Source organism: Natrix helvetica (assembly GCF_964273705.1).
Source record: "Natrix helvetica genome assembly, chromosome: 5".
In the NCBI taxonomy this organism is placed as follows: Eukaryota; Metazoa; Chordata; class Lepidosauria; order Squamata; family Natricidae; genus Natrix; species Natrix helvetica.
This window is the reverse complement of record NC_138551.1, coordinates 75,551,775-75,572,446: the sequence shown is the minus strand read 5'-3', so window position 1 is coordinate 75,572,446 and position 20,672 is coordinate 75,551,775. Positions and strand designations below refer to the sequence as shown.

General features: G+C 36.8%; 2 protein-coding genes across 6 annotated transcripts in view; one reads left to right on the top strand and one right to left on the bottom strand.

Moving 5' to 3' along the window:
* Positions 1-333: 333 nt before the first annotated feature.
* On the top strand, positions 334-13,706 carry ZNF518A (zinc finger protein 518A). Of its 2 annotated transcripts, XM_081953995.1 has the most exons (4): positions 1,016-1,283; positions 1,816-2,001; positions 3,647-3,745; positions 5,781-13,706. In XM_081953995.1, the coding sequence occupies exon 4, from the start codon at positions 5,875-5,877 to the stop codon at positions 10,309-10,311; it is 4,437 nt and encodes a 1,478-aa protein (XP_081810121.1). In that variant the 5' UTR covers positions 1,016-1,283; positions 1,816-2,001; positions 3,647-3,745; positions 5,781-5,874; the 3' UTR covers positions 10,312-13,706. The 2 variants fall into 2 exon arrangements, with proteins under 2 accessions (XP_081810120.1, XP_081810121.1); XM_081953994.1 differs by lacking the exons at positions 1,016-1,283; positions 1,816-2,001 and adding an exon at positions 334-693.
* Positions 13,707-13,859: 153 nt separating this feature from the next.
* Positions 13,860-20,672, bottom strand: part of BLNK (B cell linker) — a 128,700-nt gene continuing 121,887 nt past the window's right edge. For all 4 annotated transcript variants that reach the window (XM_081954003.1, XM_081954001.1, XM_081954000.1 and 1 more), the window contains 6 exons: positions 20,261-20,339; positions 18,632-18,663; positions 17,993-18,054; positions 17,194-17,277; positions 16,115-16,270; positions 13,860-14,528 (listed from right to left, as the gene is read on the bottom strand). In XM_081954003.1, the coding sequence (XP_081810129.1) occupies positions 14,409-14,528; positions 16,115-16,270; positions 17,194-17,277; positions 17,993-18,054; positions 18,632-18,663; positions 20,261-20,339 (533 nt within the window). In that variant the 3' untranslated portion in view covers positions 13,860-14,408. The remainder of the gene's footprint in view (positions 14,529-16,114; positions 16,271-17,193; positions 17,278-17,992; positions 18,055-18,631; positions 18,664-20,260; positions 20,340-20,672) is intronic.

Here is a 20,672-nt window from a genome sequence, read left to right as displayed (position 1 = left end):
GTGTGCACGGCCGGCGCTCAGGCAAAAGCAGCTTTGAAGACAATGGCTACGGGTTGATGAGCCAAAGGAAAGATGGCGTTGTTCCTTGATGGAGGGGAAAGACAAGGCGAAGGGCGCCTTGTTTGCTTCCTCTTGGAAGGGTCTTGTCTTTGTGTCCCCATAGAGCGCCTCAGGCCGTTTCCCCGAGAGGGAAAGGCTTGTCAGGGCGAAGGGTACTTTTGTGCTTGAGTTACATCGTGCGTTGTGTTCCGGCCATCCCCGGAGCTTGGCGCGCCCGCTCTTCCCTCACGCAAACCAACACCAGCGGGGGGGAGGGGAGAGGGAGGAGGGACTCGGTGGGGAAGGCAATGAGCGCCAACTGCCTTCTTGACTTTCCTAGGAACTCTCCGCGCAGCGGCCGCGCGACACCGGCCCCCACCCCATTCCAGGCCGCTTTTCCGACGCGGGGAAACAGCAGAAGGCCCCGCCGCCGCGCCAGGAAGGAAAGAGAGAGAAAGGCGAAAGGACGGCAGGCCGCGGCCCCGCACACTTGTCCGGGCCTCGGCGCCTTCCGACCCATGCGCGGCGCAGATCCCTCCGCCGCTCTCACCCCACCCCTTCCCTCCATTGCTGAGCTCGGCAATTCTCGCAGTGCCCGGATGGAAAGTGTAATGGCCGCCAATAGTGACTCGTCGGAGTATGGAGACGGGCGAGGTAATCGAGGCGCCCAGCGAGCGGAGCGGTTGGCGGGCGCGGGGGTGGCGCGTGTCCCTGGGCGCCCCCACGGGGAGGGGGGGCACCCACCCAACTACCACCCGCCGCCGCCGCCCCCGGTTGGAGCGAGAGAGAGGGGCTCTTCGCAAGACGGGCGACCCCGGTACCCGCCCTCTCGCTGTGGGCTGAGGCATCAAATAGTCCTCAACGCTCCGCCATCCCCTCCCGCAACCGCCGTTGGGAAAGTTGGTGGCGCGTCCCCGTTTCTGACCCCAGGAAGCGGGGACGGCTTGGGAAGGGCTTTGGCGGCGCGTGGTGGGAGTTTGAGGAAGGCGGCGGGGCGCTGTGACAGCCATGGCCGCGCGGAAGATCGGCCATCAACAACGGCCGATATGAACTTTTATGTGCGCGAGGGCGGCCACCCCTCACTTGGAGGGCGAACCCCCAGGACTAGGTTGTCCTCCAGAGAAAGAAAGAGATGTGGGCATCCACAATCCATGCTTAGGCTCACCTGCCTCTTGGCGTGTGGCATAGAAAAGCTCTCCTTTCTTCACATGGGTTTTATCCGGACATCTTTGTAGCAACTTGGGGTAGGGTTTTCCTGCATCCCTTGGCGTCCTTGTGCTCACCCCACTATCCTGAATGGTGCTCTTCACCTGCTACATCGTTGACTCCCCCCCACCTTAAACCATCTGAGTGGGAGATAAACACACTTAAATTGCAAGACACATTCATACACTTGTTTTACAGTAGTTCAGAAGGAACCTCCCCAGCAGGTGAAGTGGTTGACTATGTACAATATGGCACTTCAAAGTGCATGGATGCATATTTTGTTTTAATCTAAAATTCCCCTTTTTCCAATTCTAGAAGGCCTAAGGGAACTAACTTGACCACTGTTCTTGCAGTTAGCCATTCAGAAATAGATATGCTATTCACTGGCACGTAAAAGTAAACTTTTATATTAAATACATACACCCATCATTTCTCTCCTCCATCTTTCAGGCTAGTGAAAGGAACAAGATGTAGAGGCAGTCTTAACTGATGTCTAATTAGAAGTGTATCTCTTGGTGTAGGATTGTACTTTATTGCAGAATAATGTTGTCTTATTCTCACTCACCTAAGGAACAAAGAAAGGTGTGGAGAGAAAAATGAGCAAAGACAAATAGCAGGCATCTGCTTTTGTCCAGTAATCAGAGCAGTGAGAGAAAGGAGCAAAGAGATGGAGAGGGGGGATGTGCAGGTGACAAAACCACAGGAAAATTGAAGAGACCAAAAAAAAAAAAAAATCCCTGAAAACTTTGCCACCTGGTGAGTTTTGCATTATGGTGGAGATTATTGTTGACCCTCTGTCAAAAGGAATAATGCTGTTCTGATGGAAAGGAAAATCTTAAAAAATCAATGGTGCTGGTGGATGAATGTACCTGGATTCCTGATCATTGAGGATTGTTAGGGATGAAAGAAGCAAATAAAAGCTATTTGATGAACAGAGAGGAATTTTCACTAGAAGTTTTAATTTATCTAGGAAATGAAATTTGAAATACATTATTCAAGCCTTCCTGAATTACCTTTTTTGTCTTCACCGTGTAAACTTACAATGGTAGATGGCTTGAGACTGAATAGACAGTCTACCAGAGTTTTGTTTCAGTGATTTATATGTTTGTTCCTGTAAAACCACTGGGTTTACAGAGTAGTATAAATGTAATAAATAAATAGCATGTGTTTTGTGAGTAGAAGGATCTTCAATTTATATTGGAGCTTTTCAGCATTACCCTTAATTGTTTGTTAAAAAGAACAAGTCAAAAATCTTGAAAAGCCTGTTATATTGTCTTATTTTGTTTGAATTAGATTTTTACCCAAACACCATAATTATTTGTTGCTTAGAAATAATTTTAAAGCAAGCAGGATGAATTTAATGACTACATCATTATAGGGCAGAATGATGTATAGTAGTGCATCTTGAAAGATCATTGAATAAATAAAGTTGTGCTTATTGTTGATTTAATGCTTTTATAGCAAAATAGAGTGTTTATTATTTCTGATGCCATTGAGCCATTTTATTAAATAACAGGTTCTGGATGTTCTGTCTTGATAATTTATAAGATGTAAATTTCATAGATTACTTGTATTACACCGTAACTTTGCCATTTCAAGCTAGTGTTATAGGCTTAATCTAAAACATAGGCTTTTGTTTAAAATAATAATAAAAACATCCAAAATGACATTATTATAAGTAAACTCATAGGGAAGATATAGATGGCACAAATAATATTTTGCTATGTTTCAAAATTGTAAACATTTTCTCCTTGCTGAATTTTGAACAGGGTATATTTCACACTAATAATACATTGTTGCCATTGTTGACTTGAGCACTTCCTTTTCATCAATTATTTTACATCTAACATTGAAGTCTTGGATTTTTTTTTGCAAAATTAAATATTTTCTTTCAATTAGCATTTAGATTCTACTTTGTATAAGGATGTCAAGATTGTTCTAATTTCGAAAATTGTTTTAAAAGTTTTGATTCTTGCAGGGTGATCCAGTCTTTGCAGTTAATTTTTTGGCTCAGATAATAAGTTTTGTTGTTCATTCTGACACATTTTGTTATGCACACTATCTAATCTAAACGCACCATTTAAGATATTCTGATTTTAAATTAAATGTTAATTTTACTAAAAGTTTTGACTTTTTAAGGAAGCAATATTATTGTTAGTCATATGCAGGCTAAAAAAAGTAATTAATGTAACTATTTCATTCAGCACTAAAAAGGCTAGTTAGCGTAACTATTTTCAGCATTCTTGTATCTGTTTTTTTTACTATAGAGAATGACAACTTTTATAGTAAGATGACATCAGAATTTGTTCCAATTGAGGAGAGACATATCTGAAATATTAATGACTCAAATTCTAACTTTTGGTACTTTTGTGTTTTAAAAATAATATTTTCTTTATTTTAGGATGCGTTGTACATTGAATGCAACATCTTTTGAATCTTGATTTTCAAATTCACCTCTTGAGCAAGCTATTGGAAATGGCATCATAGTTTTTCTTAAAGAGTAAGTTTTATAACTTGGTTACACTTTAAAAGGTTAAAATGGGATTTGAAAGATTTAGCTTAAAACGTTGGGTGTCCAACATTTTGGCTTGACTGGGCCACATTGAGTTAAGAGTCTTGGGTCACATGTAAAACATATAGTTAATGTCACATCATCATGTTAAAAATTTAAAATCTTGGGCTGCATTACTAACTGTTCAGGGTCACATGTGGCTTGTGGGCCACAGATTGAACACACCTGGCTTTAAGTGTTACATTTTAATTTTTTATATATGAATTCTGGCTTATAAATCATAATTTGTGTGCCTGTTCATAGTAGATGACAATACTAGACAATAAAGCTGTAGCATTTTTAGTTCATAATTTTTTTATTAATTTACTAGACCTACTGTCATTGATTGTTATTTACATTACATTAAAAAGTGATATTTAATAATTCCTGCCACAAATTGCTTACAGACTAAAATTAAAGAAGATCTGAGACTCTAAGGGTACATGAGACCCTTAGAGACTACAATAGTTGCTACTAAATTGTGTTTTTGAATGTGGTAGAGGAAGTTACTAAAATAACTAAAGATAATATTTGTACACTTCTGTTCTAAGATTTCCACAATACAAGTTTTGAGAAAGGAGTTCTTGAATGTGGCATTGATGAAAAGCAACACTAGGCAAAATAAATGGCAAGAGAGGAATAGAATAGAACAGGAACAGGAATAAAATAGTTTATTTGTCCAGGATGTGAGGGGTCTGCAGCTATTTTCTCAGCCCTCCACCTGACCCACACGATCTACAGGTCTTCTATGGAAGGCAAGCTGGTTGCAGTTGTTTTTTTCTGCAGTGCTAACTATCTGTTGAAGTCTTTACCTGTTCTATTTAGTTGCTGTACCAAACCAGACAATTATAGAAGAACAAATATAGACTCCTCCTTCAGCAGTCTGAACTTTCTGAGTTGATATAGGAAGAAAATTCTTTGTTGTGCTTTTTTTTAATGATGGTTCTAATGTTAGGTGTCTATTTCAAATCCTTGGAGATTATAGAACTCCAAAACTCGAAGGACTCTACTGTTGATACTGTACTATCAAATATAGTAAGAGATGGTGGAATGGGAGAGTTCATCCTAAAACCCATTATCAGCTCTAAAGTTTTAAGCATGTTTGGCTTCAGATTGCTCTGGCTGCATAGGGCCAGTTGTTCAACCCCCTGTCTATATGCTGACTCCTGACCACCTCTAATGAGACCAATGACAGTTGTATCATCTGCAAACTTTAATACTTGAACAGAAGGATCCTTAGAGATGCAGTCATTGGTATAGACAGAAGAGCAATGGAGATAGCACACAGCCCTGAGAAGTGTCTGTGCTAATTGTCTTATTATTAACTTATTAAATAATGGTTTTAAGAAGCAAAAAAATTGGTAAAGGTAATACAGTCAGTGAATGAAAGGAAGGAAGTCAGGACAGTAAGGGGAACAAAATAAGGATTACTTTTCTGTATCTTAGAACAAGGGATTTATTACATTACATCATGAAATAAAGTGGCATTGTGATTATCTGGTTAATCAGTTATTTGATTGTTTTAGTTTTTTAAAAAATTAAAATTAAGTTAAAGGAAAAAGGTCAGGGACATTAGATGAAAAAGATAGTGGCAGACCTGAACTTGTTTGTAAAGAATGATAGTAGTGACTGGACAATGATTTTTTGATGTAACTGTATCAATAGAAGATATACAATGATAAGCATGAAGAACAATTATCTAAAAAAGAATCAATGAATGACTCAGTGAGTGTAGGATGGTGAACAGTAGATAAAAATTATTTTTGGTATCCTGAAACATAGCCATAAAGGATGAAGCCAGAGAATTCAGAGCATATTAATAACAACACAAGTCTTTTTTTTTAAAGAAACAAGTTTTATAGCCATATCCTTTTAGCACCTGTAACATACTGTACTGCCAGTACTATATGGTGTCTAAAATGGGACTGTGGGCATTTGCTTTCCTGTTGAAGTTTTACAAATTAATGTGATGTTTTTATTTCAGATATGCCAAGTTAAGAAAATTGTGGAACTCTGGTGATAATTCAGCTCAGAGTCTTTTAAAAGACGAAGATTGCAATAATAGTACATTACAAAAAATGCCATCTGAGCAAGAACATTTTTTTTGCATTCAGAAGACCAACTTATTACAAGATGATGAGTCAGATAGACTGTGCATTTCTACATCTGATATTACTATTGAAAAGCCTACATTTGAACCTACAATTTCAGATATTGTTGCCTATGGCCTAAAAAAGGTGAAAATAGAATTGCCCAGGGTAAACATACCAAATGAAATAATTTTTAAACATGAAATTGACAAATATATGAAATTATTTCAGTGTAAAGAAAAAGCATCTTTCATTCAAATGGGTGTGAATGGGAACAGTGTAAATTATTCTGAGATTTATATTCCACATAGCAAATCAGGATTACATTATGAGGAAGGCTTGAAAACAGCAAAAATACTGAATTTCAGTTGTACAAAATGCCAAAACAACATCAGATATAGCCCAAATGATCTACAGAAACATTTTCAATTGTTACATCAGGGAGAATTGCCATCGTACCCCTGTGAAATGTGTAATTTTTCAGCTAATGACTTTCAGTCATTCAACCAACATCGCCGAACGCATCGTAGCACCTTAGTAAAATGTGAAATCTGTAATGATGATCACCGATATACTCTATTGGACTTAACAAAACATTTCACATCTCAACATTGTGCAAATGGTAATTTTCATTGTGAAAGATGTAGATTTTCAACCCAAGATGTAGGCACCTTTGTTCAACATATACATAGGCATAATGAAATGCAGTATAATTGTGAGAAATGCCATCATGTAAGTTTTTCAGAAGAAGAGTTTCAAAAGCATGTTGTTTCACACACTGGCACATTTCCTTTCAGTTGTCAGTATTGCAACTACATGGCATCACGGAAAAACTATCTTTTAAAGCATATTATTACCTTACACAAAGACCGTCTCTATGCAAAAGATAAAATGAATACAGATGATAACGAAAAAAGAGTCAAGAATTCAACAGGATTAAAACTTATCTTGAAAAGGTACAAAACTGGTGCATCAAGTAAAGAATTGTGGAGACGTAAAAAAATTGCCACTGATGGCTGTAGAACTGAAGAAGAGGATGAATATGTTTTCAAAGTCTTGAAAGAGTCTCTGCCTAAATCTGAAGAAGTAGGTCAGTCTGTAAAAGAACTACATGACATTATTTTAAATGAAAAGCTTGTTTATAGTGGAACAAAATCATCACCAGCAATTCAGCACAACAGAGCAGAAGGTGGACTAGGTTCCACAAGGGGATTGATGAAAAAAGCAGTTCATGGTCCTACAGTGTTGATGGTTAAAAATAATAAAATATCTGTTCCTGCAAACTACAGTGCTAAATTTTTGGGATTCAAAACAGTGGATGGAAAACAACATATAGTAATAAAATTGCTACCTACAGAAAAACAGAATTTGCCAGGAGGAAATAAGCTTGATGGGATTAAAGATGGTTCAATTGAATGCCAAGAAGAGACAGCTGACAACTGTAATATACCTTTAGTTGCTAGATCTCATGAAATTAATAATCAAATGCCTAGGAATAATTCTGTACACTTATCAGCATCATCTTCATGTAACCAGTTTTCAGGAAAAATAAAACAAGAAGGTAAGAATACGTTATGCTGCAGTGCGTCACAGAACATTGCACCACCTATTGTAGTGGTAGGAAAGTGTGCAACCCATTTGCCGGTGAAATCTGAAACATCTTCAATTCCTTGTGATTTGGTGGTCAAGACTAGAAGTCCAGTTTCATGGAAAAATTGTATACCTCATGGCCCCGATTCCCAGGTTTCATCCCCTCCTGGTTCACGTATGTTTCATTATGATCCCATGAAAAAACCTTTTCCTCCAGAATTTAGAATAGTGAATGGGGAAGTAAACAACAATAATAAACACCATAATATCTATTGTTCATCGCCAGATTTTTCCAGTCAGGCATCATTGCCTTTCCATAATTATTCTATTTTGGAAAAATCAAAAGAATTTACTTCCAACAAAATTTATCCTCTGCAGAGCAAGTCTACAAATGAATCTATGCCTTGTTTTTCACAATCAGTAACAGAATTAAATTTAGACAAAAAACCACTGCTGCCTCTTTATGGCTTTGTAAGTGGTAATAATGCTCAAGTATTCTCAGACAGCCCACCCACTCACAGTATTGACAAACAGTGTTGGTTAAGAAATCATGATGGACAATTGTATTTGAATACTAAGGTAAATCAAGTGTTGGAACATGTAGCTGAAAATTCCAAGCAAGAAAATGATGCTAATTGTGTAAGTTCATCATTTATGCCCAAAATAACATCGGTTTTTTCCCTTCAAAGTAAGCAGGCATCTACCTATTTGTCACCTGAAATAAACCAGTCATTACAAGATGTCTTAAAAAGACCAACCATCGCTCAGTCAAATAACTATGTTAAAACTAATTATGACAGATCTTTTTCAAACAAATATACAAATTGTAGGACATTTACACATAATGATTCATCATCTTGTTTCAATTTAACTGATTCTCCTGATAAATTTAAGAGAGAACTGAATATGAACAACACTACAACAAATGAAAGTGTATACCTGAACGGAGGACAAATTCCTTTGCCTCTTAGAACGGAAGCAATAAATTCAGTGTCGGGGAAAACCAGTGTTGGTGCGCTGCTTAAGACTCAGACGGATTCAATCATAACGCAACAGTTGGCAAAAGACAAGGTGCGCTATAATATCCATGGCCCTAGTAAAATTTGTCCATTTTTTCCTGAACAGAAAAAAACAGTACTACAATCAACACCATCAAGATTTTTTGTACCTTTGCAGCTTGCTCACAAGCAAGGATTACAAGTTATTTCAGGAAGGCCTTCTCCAAAAATGAGTTCATCAGATGATCAGGCAACCAGAACTGCATCTTTGCTTTTAAATAAAGGACCTGGAATGATTTTGACATTTGGTAGGGGGTCCCTTGGAACAGTTACAAATGTCACTGAAAATAATTCTCAGGTTTTAGAGAAAATTGCATCTATGAAGACAGTCTCCTCAGACAAGGACCTGCAATCAAATGATTCTAGAAGCCTAAGAAATTCTAGTATTAATACTTGTAGTGATGATTCCTCCATTGCCATTCCACAAAATGATCAGCACAACATTACAAATCCAGAGAGCAGACTTTCTTCCATGAAAATACTTGCTGGATTTCAAGGCAGTAAAGCTGCTTGTGCAAAGTCAGTAAAACAGCCAGAGGTTGGACAGGAACAACCTGTGTATGCACTTTTGCCCAATGGCAGACAAGCAGTTTTTCTTAAGTGTATGTCATCGAACAAATCTCTTGTACAAAACCATAATATTTTTCAAGGTCCTACTTATAGTCAAAGTTCTGAACCAAAGAAACACGGAGCAATGCAACAAAAGCTTTTTTTGAAAATTAAGACTTTTCCTGCTGCAGATAAATGCCAACCAGTTAGCAGCATTTTATCATCTTTGCAGTTGAACAATATGAAGTGTTGCAATAGTCCTGCACTAAATCAGAAAAATACAGCTCACTCTTCTAGCAATGCCTTATCCTTATCAGGTAGATTGATGCCAGCAAATGCTTGTTCAGCAAATGAGAACTCAAAAGATTCTTGCTCCTCTGTAGAACTAGTACATTCCTCTAGAGGTGGAAAGCCGTGGTCACAAAAGATCCCACCTGATTTAACTCAAAAAGAAGCTACTAACAAAGGAAGCAGTTTCGAAAATCAAAGAGCAACAGAGAATATGTCAACACAAATGTCAAAGGTTAAACATCATTCAAAGCAAAATGATGCTAAAGTTTCTAATGCTACAGTTTCACAGAAGAATAAGAATTTGAAACGGAAAACTAATGATGACTTTCAGGGACCTCCTAGAAAGAAAACATTGCATCGAAAGTGCAAAGAAAAAAATCAAGTAGACGTGAATGAATTTGAATCCTTGTTTCAAACCCCTTATAGACCAAGAGCATCAAAAGATACTATAAGGATTTTAAATTTACTTCCTTTTCATTCTAAGCAACTTGTCAAATGCCCCCGGAGAAATCAGCCTGTCGTTGTACTAAACCACCCTGATGCTGATGTTCCTGAAGTTGTAAATGTTATGAAAACTATTGCAAAGTTTAAAGGACATGTTCTAAAGGTCTCTCTATCGAAGAGAACAATAGATGCTCTTCTGGAGCCAGCATATTATAGCAACCGTGTGTACTTAATTACTAATGAATTGACTCGAAGAAAACACAAAATGCTAAAACCTGTAAGTCCTGTAAAAGAAAGATTTGTTTTAAAACTAACACTGAAGAAGACTAGCAAAAATAATTATCAGATTGTGAAAACTACCTCTGATAATACGCTGAAAACTAAATTTAGCTGCTGGTTTTGTGGGAGGATATTTGACAATCAGGACAATTGGGTAGGGCATGGACAACGCCATCTAATGGAAGCCACTCGAGACTGGAATTCATTAGAATAACTTATTAAAGAATACAAAATCATGTTCCTCTGACTGCAAATTATTTTGGCTGATAGCATCCAGGAACACATTAAAATTATGTTTTTTAAATCAAGTTTCATGTTAGCACCTAAAATGAATCTGTATACATTTTAATTAAATAGTTGCTATTGCAGTTTAATTTGTGTTTGTTACTACTATCATGGTATATATTTGTAATTGGAGAATGAATTTCAGGGCTTTTCTCTCTTGTATATATTTAAACATGAAAGTGTGTACATATTTTTGTACTTTGGTTATTTGCTACAAAATCTTGCACAGGAATTGTATTTTCCAGCTCTGTGCATGCACTACTAAAAGGGTTTTCAGCTATCCACAGCTATTGCCGTATTTTTCCTTGATCTTTTAAAAGATTTTTTTTCCAGGGATTGATCACTGTTGTTAGCAAGTGCCTAAAAGATGTGAAGCAGTTTACTTTCTGTCAACTGTATAACCATAGGTCTGTATAGGACCAGGTCTCCTAACAGTTTCTTTTAAAACAAAGCCATATGTGAATGCTTTAAGCTATATTGCTATGCACATGACACTTGTACTATTTCTGTGCAGTTTGTCTACTTTCTTAGTGAAGTATTTTTTCATACAAATCAATAAACTTATTACTGTGTTTATGCCTGATGAAGATAACTGTTGAAAAAAATGTATTCCCTGTTTGTATAACAGTACTGCTGAATTCCAAGTGAACAAATTTGTCATCCCTACAACATTGGTATTAAATTTTATTAAAAATCTGATTTCATAATTTTGCAACCAAATGCATGTAAAAGATAGTTTTATCATGGTCATGGTAGAAAGCAGAATGTGATTTTCACTGTTACATTTTGGAAAGAGTTCCTTTTAAGACATGATCAGTCGGAATTTGAAACATTGATGCTTCATAAACTTCTGTTGAAGAGTATTTGAATTTCATTGAAGAATCTCTTGCTTGGACCATAGTTTCTTATTTAGACAAAATATTTGTCTCACGTTGATTGAAGATTTTGTCAGGCAGTTTTTCCCCTTTGTACTGAAAGTATACATAGATGATTTCAGAAATCATCTTGGGCTTCTGACAATCTACTAGATTTCCGAAGGCCTACAGATTGCAAACTTTTTTTGGGGGGAGGGGGATGGCCATTGCCTAATTCTGATCTGTTTAGGTAATTTTACCTGGAAACATAATCTTTCTCTCAGTAAGAAATAATAGAAAATTATCTTTGCTGTAGTGCAGACTTGCCAAACAAAAAGGTTTCAACTTTGTATTAGCTACACATAGCTTTCAAGTGAGAAGAATACACTAAACAATAATGTAGATGGTTCCTTCTTTCTCATGTAAAATGATGGATAAGGGAATATATATTTCTTAAAAATTTCTAACAACTTGAGATTTAAGTCAGGTCCAAACAGGTGCTGGGTGCTGTTAACCTGTATGTTTATAGAAATAATATATTAACCTCTCTTACGAAAGTGAATAATTTGATATTAAAATGATGTCTTTTGAAATGAATTACAATTCAGGATTACTTCTTAAATTTTCCCCTGCACATATTTCTTGTTAATAAATTTGTTATATAGATATATTACTCTAAAATTGTATTGAATAATTTAAACCTTGAATAAAGCACAGGTGTTTATTAATGTCAAGGAATTAACTTGCTGGTAAAAGTCTTGGTTGTTTTGTTACTTGACCTGACTTTCCTGGTACTAAACAACTGATATTATTTTAAATAGGAGCAATTGTATCAAGATAATTAAACACCTGCATATCTAGACATTTCACTTACATTCTCTATTTTTAAAAAGAAAACATTAGACAGAGGGCTCAACTATGTATTTGGATCGAGTTTCAACTTGTTTGAAAAATTAAATTTTCTAAGACTGCTGCCAGGCATGTAAACATGCACATATGTATGGCTTAAGTACTGCTGCATATCACACTGCTTGAATATGTAAGATCAGAGTATTTTTGCCCCTCATTTTCTTGTAATACTGATATTTTTAATCCTGTTATATGGCACAAAAATAAATTTTATTTTTTTCTAAACATTTTGGGTAAAATCAGATTCTTCCAAGTGTTGATGCAATGAAGTAGTATTCCTTTTTAAGATGTTGTATTCAGCTGGAATAATCTCTAAAAATGTGTACTGAGACAAGGAAACAATACCATTTCTTTACTAATTTTTTAAATAAAGGGGACAGAAATGAGTGCTGGATAAATATGTATTGTTAATTTAAATATATTTGGATGGCAGCTGCAAACCTGTGACAAAAATCAGAAATAGATAAGAGTCTGATATTGTTGAAATGATGATATCCATTCAATCATGTCCAACTCTTAGTAATTCTAGGGGCCAGGTCTCTCCATCTCTTCTGATCTTGCGCTACTCTGAGTTGTTCTGTCCTCTGGCTGGTGTCAGCTTTCATAATGTCCAGTCACTATGTTCTATGGCTGCCTGGTTTCCTTTTACCGCTAAATTATTGAAGCATATCAAACTAATTGTAGGGACACCCGTCTTTGCCATCTTTAAAAAGAAATCTGGGTTTAATTATCATTTTACTGTGTTCCAGTTAAATTAGAATCTCAATGCAACATTTTGTAATGTATTGTTTGGAAAGAAAAAAAAGTAAACCATAAAACTTAGTGAAACTGGATATAGATCTCCCACGAGTGAACAGTAAAATTCTACTTTGCTTATTTGGGAACAAAAATTTAAAATTCTATCAATGTTTACACTTAGTATGCCCAGTACTATTACTGTTATTAAATAAGTATTTTTTTTAAAAAATGCAAGTACTCTTCAGCTTACAGTTGTTTAATTACAGTTTGAAGTTGGCCTTGGAAAAAGTTACTTATGAGCATCCGTGAAGTTACAAACTTTGCATCACCTCCCATGGTCACGTGATTGTAATTTGGGCACTTGGCAATTGATTTGTGTTAGTTACATCATCTTGTAATCACATGATTGTGACTGCAACCTTCCCAGGTGGCTTCTGGACAAGCTAAATAAATTGGGGTAACCAGATTTTCTTAATGACTGATGTACTTAAAGACTAGGGTCATAAGATCAGGTCTAGTCATGTAATAACTCGCTTAACCATCACACTCAATTATTGACTGAAATTTCTATTCCCAATTCCATTCATAAATTGAAGACTAAGTATTATTTGACTGAGATACTAAAATAGTTAATCTTTTTTAGCAATTGTGCAAGAACTACAAGAAAAACAAATGGTAGAATGCAGCATGTACCCTTATTAAAATTAATGGGACATTATATGCACCTAGGTTTTAAAGCTTAACTGTCCAGTTTAAATTTCCCAGGAGTCATAAAATACAGATTCCCATTTCTTGTACTCAAAAGCTTCAAAAATAACATCTTGCTGAATGCAAATTACAACCATGCATGATGGATCTACTGGAAAAAAATAATCCCCCCCCCCCCAAGAAACACTAAATACTTGTTTGATAAATTCATGTGGCCAGAGTATTTTACAGTCCCGAAACATTTTGCAGAAACATGCAATAGCTGAGATATAGTTAAGTATTTACTGTGCAAGAATGATAAGTTCTTACAGATCATAACTGCATCTTGATAAATTATACATAATTATTTCCATATATGTACACTTAAATCAAAATTGGACAATAGATTCAACAAATACAGGTAAAACACGTACCAGTCCATTACACTAAATAAACATCCTGATTATTTTAGATGGCTGTCAGAGGAATGAAAATCTTCCTTTTAGCTGGTTACATGGAATACAGACACCCTAGCTTTGAAAAATACAAAGTTTAGCAGGACAAGTAAACACTTGCAGGTATAATTTTAAACATCTTGTCTGCCACAGATTTTTTTTTTTTTTTTGCATTCAGAGGTTGTAACGTCTTTTATATATAAAAAGGCTTTGGGCATTTTCTGACTGCAGCAGCACTTCATAAACAAGCTTTGTCATAGCATGGTGCTTGCTGGAAAACGTGAAGAAAATTCTTCCAACAATAGTTGTTCATGTTTGTTCAGATGCTCAAATCCTTGGAAAATAAAGGGCTCGAAGATACTCCATGATGCTCCTTGGTGCAGTTACAAAACTCTAGCAATAAATTTTAGCCTGGTGGAATCCTTTGTATTGTTTTGACTGTCAATGAGAACAAGAGAAGTCCGCTGATGATTCTCTATTATTTCTGCCACACTGTCAAAGTGCTGGATTTGGAAAACAAAAATAGTTTATTCGACACAAATCCTGCTGAATGAGTCAACAATCATAATTTAAATCTAAATGCTCTTTTCCACTCCAATAGCTCTAAACAAAACAATTCTGTTTGAGAAGTCAGCATTTGCATCTTTTAATTTCAATACTTTCTAGCCCTTTTGTATGTGAATTGTTCCCAATGGAGAGTAGGAGTAGAGTAAGTTAAACTGCAAGTAGTACCTCTCTCAAGGCTGGCCTGGTTTTTTTAAAAGAGAAAATCCTAGTGCTAAATATGGCTTTATTTTGTCATTACTGTTAAAATGGAATGGTTAAATAGTTTAATGTTAGCATCCTAAAGTAACTTAACTACATCTCTTTAACATAATTGAGACCAAAGTCTAAATAATGAGACATGTAGGATTTTCTGCCCTCTTGTGAAATAAAGGGACATGTAGGTGCTAAGGCAATATAACCCATATAGAACTGTTTCAGGTAACCCTGGCGGAAGATAATAGGGAAAGTAAACTCCTTGTTCAACTGTTCTATAGTATTTTCTTTTTCTGCACATAAGTACTAATCAAAATGCTCACATATGCATACAACTTAATTCTCCCCTATGATTTTTTACACTCTTGCCCTCTACTCAATGTCTTGTGTAAGAATGGAGTTATTGCAGTCAATAGAACCAAATTTAGCAATTACTGAGATTTCACTGATATAACGGGGGCACTTTAAGTGCAAGTAAACACAAATTAATCTGAAGTAAATATTTTATTCCAAAAGCAGGCTGAAGGTTTCTTAACAGTAATTGTAACTTTCGAATTAACATTTAATGATCAACATTAATGTGTACAATTACAATTCAAAAACTGCTTTACAGAACAGCAGGTGAATTTATGTAATTTATATTGTCTTAAAGGCAAGATCTGTACCGTTTTTATCCCTTTGGATAAAAGCACTCTTCCAAAATTTTGTCCCAGGTATGTGAAAACTTTAGTGCACTCTGAAGTTGTGAAAAGCTATGGTCCCAATACATTTTGGAAATTACCGCAGATTAGCAAAGGCAACGGTAAGAGCTTGATAAGAAAACAGTTGTCCAAAATATAAAAAAGGCAACTATATTTTGTTACAAGGTCCCACTCTTTAAAATTAAATCAGAACCAGAAACTTCCCCCTTTGGAATTGAAGAACATCCCTTCATATAGGTCAGGGGTGTCAAATTGGTGGCTTGCATGCCAGATGCATCACACGCAGGCTATGCCCACCCTGGCTCCGCAAAATGCGATATGTCACGTGATGTCACATGACGCAATGGAGTTTGACACCCTTGGTACAGGTAGTCTGGTGCTGATTAAATTCTGCTCCCTTTAAGAATATCTACCGCTAAAAGCTCCTAGTGAGAAATTTTAATAAAAAAACATTCATTGTTAAAGAGAATGGTACATTCTATTCACATTTTAATTAGACTCGCTTGAACTAAAATCTCTCTACCTGTAAAGAAGCTACTGTTCATTGTTATGATCAACATATTCCTAAGCAGTGTAAACCAAATTCCCATGCATGTATTTAGAATAAAAATCCAAAATAAATCACCCACCTCCTCACCAGTCTTTTCTCTACCCAGAGCGTATTGCCTTTTAGATTCAATAAATCGGATTGGAATGTTATATACTCTTTTGTTATAAAATACAACCAGTGTATATGGTTGCTTAGAATCTTGTCCAGAACTCTTCCTTACTAAGAAAGACCCATCCTGAAAAAAAGAGTGAAAAGTATGAATTTCAAGGAATAATGAGAAGAAATCGTTAGTTAAATTTTCTGAATCCTTTTTTTCTTTTCTGATATCTTAATTGATAAAAAGAAAAAGGTTTTAGAATTTTTGACTTTTACAATCCCACAGCCTACTCCGGTGTCTACAAAAGATCCATATATCTTTTTAGATGTACATAGAGAATTAATATAGGAATATGAACTGTATTCCTTCTGCATTGAGTTCAGGGATTCTACTGTTACAAAGCTTATTTCTACCTGGGGGAAGAAACAATTCTTTCCATTAAAGCTTTAAATCAAGAAACAGTTTTCAGAGTAAAGCAGATGTTCCCAAAATTGGATTTTTTCTTGAATCACAGTGACCTTTTGTTTCAAATATTTTTTTAATGGAGCCCTTAAGTCTAAGGAAATACCTAATGTTAAGTAGGTAAGTAGTCCAAATTTAAAATATTCCACAGCATCCCTGTTCTAGCAGCCTGGACGCTAGGATAATTTCTGTGGACTGCACCTGTATAATGACTAAAACAGTCCAGTTTACAACGAGCCTGTTCCTTAAAGGATATGTAGTCCCCAAATATTTAGTCTCCTTTATTCTACCATTTTCTTCTTCTTCTGTACACTTAGCTGAATCTTATGCAACAATGCTTTTCTGGTCCCCTCACATTTATATTAATAATATTTCAGTGAATTTTTGCCATAATGAACACTCCTTGTCATTATTAAGAAGTGCATGAAGTTGTTTTGTAACAGCCAGAAATAAAGGTCCAGCGTTAGTCAAATAATATCGTATGAGGAAAGAGGAATGTGTATCTTTCTGCCTGTTTGATGATGCTTCTTGTTTCAAATTCTCTCCTATGCTTCTGAAGAATTGTTAGAAGCTGTGATTTTCAAAGAAGTACTTTTTACCTTGTTTGATTTATGTAATGCCTCCTCGGCTATTTTCCGATCACTAGAAGCCATGTACCATGCTTGACCAAGAACGCCAGCATCCTGTTAAAAAAAAAAAAAAGGCACTGCTATCTATGTATCCCCAAAACCAAAGATTTCCTATGCTGTTTTTTAAAGAAAAAAAATAAAATTTCATAAATTGCATATTAATCAGGAAGTGCTTCACAGGATGTGAAGAATTTATGAACAATGTGTAGATATGTAAATATTAAATTTGCCTTTGTATAGATTTAATCACAAAATCTGTAATGTAAATGTGATTTTTTTTTATAAACGTTCTTTTGATAGAAAAATATTGAAATGAGCATTTATTATTTATTTATGAAGGACCTGTGAATTATCCAAAGGATGGCTCATTAAATTGTGATCAAAATTTGATGACATCTAGCCCAGGGATGGGTTCTGGATCCCGTTGCAACTGGTACAATGCAACGGGGCCAGGCGTCCACCACATGAATGTGTGCAGCATGCGTGCACATGCGTGCCGTGCACACATGCATCCTTACCTCCTGAGATGCCTCCATGATGCTCCAGCTGCGCAGTATGCTCCATGTGCGTGCGCAGAAGCACCAAAGAGCTCAAGTACAGGTAAGGACGGCTGGTGGGTGGGTGGGCCCTCCCGAGCACCATACCGGAACAGTACCCGGTGCTCCCGGCAGGCCCCGCTACACCCGTACCAGGGCGTACCCCCTGCAACCCACCACTGATCTAGTCCCCTCTCCCATATTCTTTAAAAAAACTTATACTAGCGTTATACCTGTTCCGCTTGAAAGCTATTACTTCGCGTGTGTATAGTGTGGCTTGCAGGTTCTGGAGATCCTAAGGAAGAGAATATTATTTGTAAGCTACCATGAATATAATGGCTTTCTATGTAGACTATTAATGAAAGAGCCTGTGATGCAACATTACATTCCTACTCTTTAGTTATATTTGTTTTCTGTTGAATATGATTGCTTAGGATAAGTTATTTCCTTCTAGATCAGTGACAAGAACCAAATAAGGAGAAGGTCATGGCAATAACTACCAGCAAGCTAGGAGAGCCCATGGCTTAGAGGTTAATACAACTACCTAATATGTAAGTAACCCAGGTTCAAATCCCAGAAGGGTATGGCTAGCTGATGAGAGCTAAATAGCTTGAAATAGATCTATAGTAGTCTCTTCGTTGCATTTCTTTGTTGGTAAATATACACAAAAATAGTTTGTTTTGTGAAAGCAATTGCCTGCGAAAGCTCCTGGATTGGGGCTGAAGGGCGAAAGCCGAAGCAGTATGCTCTGTCCCATATTTGGGTAAACCAGGTTTCCCTGATAAAACACATTTTGCTATCAGCAAGGTTTCCACCCTGATCAAAATGAACTAACTGCACACCAAAATTAAATCAAATGTAAGAATACTTACTTGACAAGATTGGCGGCTTCTGAGGTAATGGCCTAGGGGTTGGAGTTGGAGATTAAAGAAATAAAAAATGGCATTAGATATCATAATGCATCTGCTCAGAATTCAGTGATGTAAGAAAAAAATACAAAAGGTACCCAACATTTATTGTTAAGAGTCTGACGATTTGTAAAAAAAAAATCCTTACTTTACCTTACCCTAGCAAGATATATTTAGGGTCCACATAGCTTGCATTGGACCATGTTATTGTTTGCTTGATTTAATTTAGGAATATGCTATCAATAGCAAAGTGATTGGAAATATGCCTTAGATCTGGTATAGGCATGCTTGCTATATTTCAGTGATTCCTTAAATAAATTATGCTTTTTTGTTGACTTGCATGGTATTTGTGCTATCCTAGGAAATATGTGCTTGTATTTGTATGCCAAGGAGGTGCAGTGGATCAGTGGTTAAAGACACTGAGCTTGTCAGCTGGAAAACTGACATCCTGAGTTCAAGACCCAAATGCTGCATGACGGGGATGAGCTCCTGTTACTTGCCCCAGCTCCTGCCCCACCTAGCAGTTTGAAAGCAAGCAAACGTGAGTAGATAAATAAGTACCACTTCAGTGGGCAGGACACAGCTTTCTGTGAGCCTTGATCTAGTCATGCTGGTCACATGATCACATAAATGTCTCTGGATAACACTGGCTCCCTTGGCTAAGAAACAAGAGATGAGCACTGCCTCCTAGAGTCAGATATGAAGAGGCAGTAACATAGGTCCTTTCCCAGGTCCTTTTTATTCTAATTTTAGCATGTTGTGTAAAGCCAACCTATGTTGGCTTGTAATGCATGCTTCAACAATCTGTTTGCTTAATTGATGACCTCAAATGTGAATTATCCAAAGGGATTTGAAGATGGGCAGAGAGTGATGTTCCCCAAACAGCCAGCTGTTCCACTCTGTAACAACAATTGATAATAAAGACTAACTGAACCTTTGATTGTGATGTTATGATATTTCCAGCTTCCTGGCAACTTGTAACTGATTTTATGATGATTTCATAGAAGAAACAAATTGAGATACTCTACACGGGGCATAAAATCCTAAATAACCAAGTTCCATTTTTGATTGCAACCAACTTGGTACACAGATGAGTTACTCTCTGGAAAAAATACTGTGGGGGTAAGACACCCCTAACACCACTCTGGGTGTGTGTTCTGTTAAGATACAGCCTGTTGTGCCTTAAAATGGCTTCTATCATACTGCCATAAATGGCTTCTACTGTACAGTGCAGTGGAGTTGCCATGGTAACGGCTTCACAGTACTCCACAAGGGGGATCCCTCTGGTAAGGGAAAAAAAAAATCAACATTAGAAATTATGTTTGGTCTGGACATTTTCAACAAATCAGGGCTGGAATCGGATAAATAGATACCCGGGCAATGCCGGGTTATCAGCTAGTTTCCTATAAAATTGAACTTGCTTCATTAATGTTGTCTTAAAGCAATATCAAAGGCTTCTTAGTGCCACATACCACAGCATCACCTCTTTATCAACTTTTACCTTCTTTTGAGCATCCCTACTTTAGAGTTAGAACCGCCTGATCAGGGTCTGCAATAACAAAGCTGTTTTAAAAGCAAATGACAGATGTTTACTTTTGAACGCTGGAAGGGATGGGTGGAAGAGGCATGTCGTGACTGGAACCCCGGCGGCGTTCAGCAGGTATAGGTTTATCTATGTTTGACAAAGGATAGAGAAGCCTGATTAGTTAGGTTCACAAATGAGTCCAGCTTTGGTGGAACTACTCCAACTTGTACTAGAGCAATGACTCTAGGCTCAGATGTTGATCTTGCCCTTGCTTATATACAAGGTTGTTTGCTGATCCATTCTATCCTCTATTGACTAAATATCTCGCTATATAAATAATACATGTACATTGATCATAGGATTCCCCTGAAAAAGCTGGGCTAGAAGATTAGGTCAAGTTTATGTAAGCTGCAGACACCTCTGGATTAAGATACTATGCAAATTTTTCCTATAATTGCTAAAAGAGCAAGGGCAAGTTAA

Coding starts and splice junctions, on each gene's coding strand:
- ZNF518A (XM_081953994.1), top strand. CDS start 5,875: ATGCCATCTGAGCAAGAACATTTTTTTTGCATTCAGAAGACCAACTTA.